Source organism: Dendronephthya gigantea, unplaced genomic scaffold (assembly GCF_004324835.1).
Source record: "Dendronephthya gigantea isolate DGI-Jeju-01 unplaced genomic scaffold, DenGig_1.0 000099F, whole genome shotgun sequence".
Classification (NCBI taxonomy): domain Eukaryota; kingdom Metazoa; phylum Cnidaria; class Anthozoa; order Malacalcyonacea; family Nephtheidae; genus Dendronephthya; species Dendronephthya gigantea.
In genome coordinates, this window is record NW_021163109.1 from 311,170 (window position 1) to 316,340 (window position 5,171).

Consider the following 5,171-nt stretch of genomic DNA (forward strand, 5'->3'; position numbering starts at 1 on the left):
GATGCAGTACCATCCAGTCATTTAAGCTATTGACTGTCTGTGTTTTAGTAATTTTATGTAAACTATATGTTACTTAATAATGATCGCATAAAGTACTTGTAACATCACTTAACAATACAAATATGGCACTATAGTGACCAACTATCTATCAATGCCCGCCGCCTAAGAGTACGAGGAATGAAGAGAATGTAAACATTTTCTTCATGGTTCGATCCTCCGGTCATGATTGAATAAGATATGATTATAATAAAACAACTGAAATCTGAACAATATACCCTTCCCAGGATATCTCCAAAACTATTCCAGGGTTGGATAAGAACTCCTCCTGAGTCGTGATGTCTCCAATCTTTCCTCGTGGGGCATCAGTCAAAAAACGTTTTGAATACGCTACGAAAATAGCGCATGCGTAACGCTTAATTGACTCATCAACTATGATCCATTATACCAGCCGTAGCCAGCAGTGACGCGACCCGTGAGTGGCGGTTCATTTGGCCCATAGGTGAGTAATGTATAGTTCTCATATAATATTGCCGACTGTTGTGGATGATGTATCGTTAGGAATTACTGACTACTTTTATCTTAGTCAAGAATTAATGTGAATAATGGAAAAATCCCGGTCCAAACGGTGTGGCAAATCGGGGTGGGAGGATTTTTACGACTCACCAAGATTTATATAGCTTTGGATTTTGGGAGTTTTATTTTTTATTCAAACGATGTGCGAAGTAAAAAGTTTGACCTTGTGCATTTTTCTTATACGTGACCTTGTATAAAATTAATACTATTCTTCTGATTAATTACACTTCTGAGTCTGATTAGTTGGAAGAACCAGGTCATGTGATGTTCCCGTGTGATAACATTTTGGATTTTATTCATTTAATTTGAGCGTCAGCTTTACGTACGTTTCATATGCCGCCCGCAAAAATCTGTTTTTCAAAAACCGAAGATATGCCTTGCACGGTAGTGCATTTGAGTACAGATTTATTACAGACAATTAATTTACATCGTGATTACTTATTGGTGAAAATGCTAGTCACGACAAATTACGACCAGGAAATGGAAACCTGGGGCCGGTTGTGTCAAGCCCGTTTAGAGTCACCTTGAATACTATGCACTGATTATGTTGATGTAAACAGTATATCTTTGTATTAAGGTAAAAAACATTTGTCTGTAGAATAAAACGGCAGCTTTGCTTTACTATCTTGATCTTACCACCGTTTAAGCAAAACGGGCTTGATAAAACCGGCCACAGGCTTACAAGTTACAGCGAGACTGAGATCGTGTTAGAACAGGCCCGTTTAGTTCCTTCCTTTGAACTTTTCCTTTCACTCATCACTCGCTGGTATTCGTAATTTCGGACACTAATCGAACTCTTTTTGTGGAAGTACATTGCTTGCGCTTTTGTACTTGTGAAATGTGAACAACCTTGCTTCTATGTTTTATTATTTTTTTTATCAACACCTTAATTAACTTTTATACTCAGTAGTTGGCAATCCAGTAAGTATTAAAAATAATGTTTGGATGTGCTTAGGCGTGATATTGAAAATTATCAAGCCTGAGCTGGCGAGATTGGTATAGATAGCACTAATATAATTCTGCATATGCTGAAAACATTATAAATATCCGACGGGAAACACCTTAATATTGACTGTATAACAAGCATTGAAAAAAAAATTGCATTACATTATTATTTCTTATGAACAGCCGTAAAATTCGACTCTCATGGAAATAAAATTTTGCCAAGCGGTAGGATGAAGACGAATGAACCGAGCAGAAATATGAGGAATCACCGTGTGATGGACAATCGTATTCTGATCGTTATTGCCTTGGAATTCCTGTAGATATTGAAATTAAACATATTTATTAAGCGTGTTGTCAGGTTCCATGCGTGCTAATTTTACGCTTTCTTTCTGAAAATTTTTTAATTTTTTGAACGGATTTCATAACGTTTAACTTGTCCTTGGTATATGTATGTAAAATCCCAAGCTTTTTGACGCTAGGAGGAAACATTGTTGCTGAAAGTCAATTAAATAATATAGTTTTGTAAATTCTTGCGAAAAGTAGGTATGTTTTTCTAATTACGAGAATATGATGAAGATACCTTGACTTTTTCTCCTTGTTTATAAGTCTGGAAATTCTTTCCATCTTGGCTGGATGAAATAGTGTAACTCTTTACAAGCTGAGTTTTACCAGGATAACGGCGTCCTTGAGTACTAATTCCTGTAACAAACGTGGTTCGTTGAAAATCAACCTGCAGCCACTGATAAAGATCACGGTGCAATGATGTCCATCCACCTCGTTGTTCACGAAGAGGAATGAAATTTAATCTTCCATTAGCGGCCCGGTGGTTTGCATCCCATTCGCTTGATGCCGTGATTTGGTTGTCTTGAATGTCACCATTTTCCATCCCAAGGGCCTTCTTGCGCACTGTAATAGGAACATTCCCGCATACACAGTGACATACTAGTTATATACGACTTAAAGGCCATTGGTATCGATTTTTTTTACTTAGATTCGTTTTCCAGTATAGATAGTTATCAGAAATAATAATTTTATAAATATAAAACGATGGCAAGGTGGAAAAACGAACAATCTTCCCGCTTAAAATTTGAATTTTGACGGCCATTTTGAAAGCTGCCCGATATTCAAATGGTGCAAAATATATGCAAATAGATTTGGTAACTTCAGGTGTTGGATTGCGCGCGCTAATTTAAAATTACAGTGCTCGAATTATTATGTTTTGTGTGGAGTTATTCTATATTAAGGATATTTCTTTAAACCGTGATGATCGCAATTTGTCCAGTTTTCGGTAGTAACAGCGACAGTTACAAAAAAAACGCGAAGACAAGGATAGCCACCTATTCGCATTTCGCAGAGGGCACTCGAAGGAGCAAGGAACCAGACGTAAACTGTGGGTTGAATTTTGTAAGCGTAAAGGTTTTAAACCAACAGGAAACACCAGGATTTTTTTCTCTGCACTTCGCTGATGATTCGCTTGATCCTGCACATTCGCCGATGTTTTTAAAGTCGATTGGATGTGCAGATAAAACGTTAAGATCCTGTTAAAAAAGACGCCATACCAACATTGAAAAAACCTATGGAAGAAACAATGGAAAAGAAACTAAGAAAGGCTTCAGAAGAAAGGCAGCGAAAGAAGGTATTATATTAATGGCATACGTTATTATATTACATTATTATATTAATAGAATACAATATTATATTTAAATAACTTCTTCTTACCATAAGAGTCAACTTACAAGGAAATCATGAATCATACCCTGACAAAGCAAAGTGTATGTTGTAAAGTAGTTTTAAAATCGAATTCAATTAAATTTATTGTGCGTATAGTAATTCGCACGTTTAAGAACAATTAGAGTGTCTCCTTTTTGGTACACCCTGTACTAGTGTATACGTTATATACCAATATAAAATAAATTGAAACCCAAGAAATTTTTTTTATATAGACCATTGAAGATATGCTGGCGATCAGCCAAGTACCTATGGAGACAGAGCACCTACCACCAGTTGATAAGCATATTGGCTTTGAAGACTACCCTGCAGAACATATCTCACAAACACCCAGTGAAGATATCGAGGAAAAGTTGATAAACATTGATAGAATTTCAATATCAACCTTTGATTTGGGAACAGAGCAAAGCAATTTGAAAATGACTGTCACAAGCAATTATGTTTTGAAAGATCAAAGAAAGTAAAAACAGTAAAATCAAAACTGTGCAACAATTATACTCAAACAGACTTGGATCCAAATTTAACATTCTTTTCATATTCAATTACAATCATCAGATCAGATATTCCAGATAAAAGAATTGTTGAATGCACCGGCATTAGACAAAGTACACCGCCTGTCACAGAATATAAATGAGGATGTCATAATGGCAAATGCATGAATACAAAATCAGTTCGGGGTTGTTTGAATAATGAAGATGACAATAATAGTGAATGCATGAATACCACCTCAATCCAGAGTGATGACAATATTGACAAAAGTTATACAGGAGATGGAATTTTGGCTTGTCAGCTTGCAAATATAGCAGACAATACAGAAAGTCAAATGGAGAATGAAGCTCTTGCTAATACCACAAGACGTGCAAAAGTGAAAGATCCAGATTTTCTACATCTAAATCTCATGGTGAGGAAAGTGATGGTGAGGAAAGTGATGGTGAGGAAAGTGATGGTGAGGAAAGTGATGGTGAGGAAAGTGACGGTGAGGAAAGTGATGGTGAGGAAAGTGATGGTGAGGAAAGTGATGGTGAGGAAAGTGATGGTGAGGAAAGTGATGGTGAGGAAAGTGATGGTGAGGAAAGTGATGGTGAGGAAAGTGATGGTGAGGAAAGTGATGATGAGCGTGCGGTAGAGAAAGAGAACCACAATATAAAACAAACTGTAATTAATTAGGGGAAAACCAGCCTCAGAACAAATGAAAATTGTTGTATTTGAGGAGGCCCTTTTAAATGCATTTGAAAAATGTCATCAGCGTTGTTCAATAATTATGTACTATTAAATTGGAGCAACAAATTGGCTCACTTTCATAACATACACATTTCCTGCCCAAATGACAGTAGACATGACTTTTGATGGTCAACGGGTCCAATTATTTACTGCGTACCTCTTTTTCACTTGCTTCATGCTGCAGGAATAATATGTAATTGGCTAAAAACAACCAAGATGCTACGATTATTTGATTCTTTGAAAATATTTAACATACACCAGAGAGCAATATTAAAAATTATGAAAGTTTATGCAATTCCAGCTGTGTTTTAAATTTGGAAGAGAGAGCAAAAAGCTAGAATCAAAGAAATAAAAGGAAAATTTAATCTGTTACAATTGCCTCGGACATGCGTGTTGAAAGTCCTGGCCATTCTGGACTTCTAGGATCTGGGAGCACAATGAATGTTGAGGACAATGTTGTACTTGACACACAAGTTATAAAGGTATGTTTAACAATAGATAATTAATAATTGACTGTACAAGGGGTAAAAGGTTGATGGGAAATTCAACTCTTCTTCTCTGGAAGGAAAATATACAGTTCACTGAGTTCAGTCTTACTGTTAATAACCTACATAATATTTCACAATTATATAGTCCATTGAGGTTAAAAATGCGAATGCCATGGAGTTGGAATAATTAAAAAGACAGATAAAACTCATGAAAGA

The 5,171-nt window shown here is 36.1% G+C and overlaps 1 protein-coding gene across 1 annotated transcript; it reads right to left on the reverse strand.

Moving 5' to 3' along the window:
* Window positions 1–1,334: 1,334 nt before the first annotated feature.
* LOC114534365 (neuropilin-1-like) lies at window positions 1,335–2,404 on the reverse strand. Its single transcript, XM_028555805.1, has 2 exons — window positions 2,099–2,404; window positions 1,335–1,832 (listed from the first exon to the last, which is right to left on the reverse strand). The coding sequence occupies exons 1-2, from the start codon at window positions 2,402–2,404 to the stop codon at window positions 1,692–1,694; spliced, it is 447 nt and encodes a 148-aa protein (XP_028411606.1). The 3' UTR covers window positions 1,335–1,691.
* Window positions 2,405–5,171: the final 2,767 nt, after the last annotated feature.

Coding starts and splice junctions, on each gene's coding strand:
- LOC114534365 (XM_028555805.1), bottom strand. CDS start 2,404: ATGGAAAATGGTGACATTCAAGACAACCAAATCACGGCATCAAGCGAA. Junction 1,833..2,098: donor AACAAGGAGAAAAAGTCAAG/GTATCTTCATCA, acceptor CAATATCTACAG/GAATTCCAAGGCAATAACGA.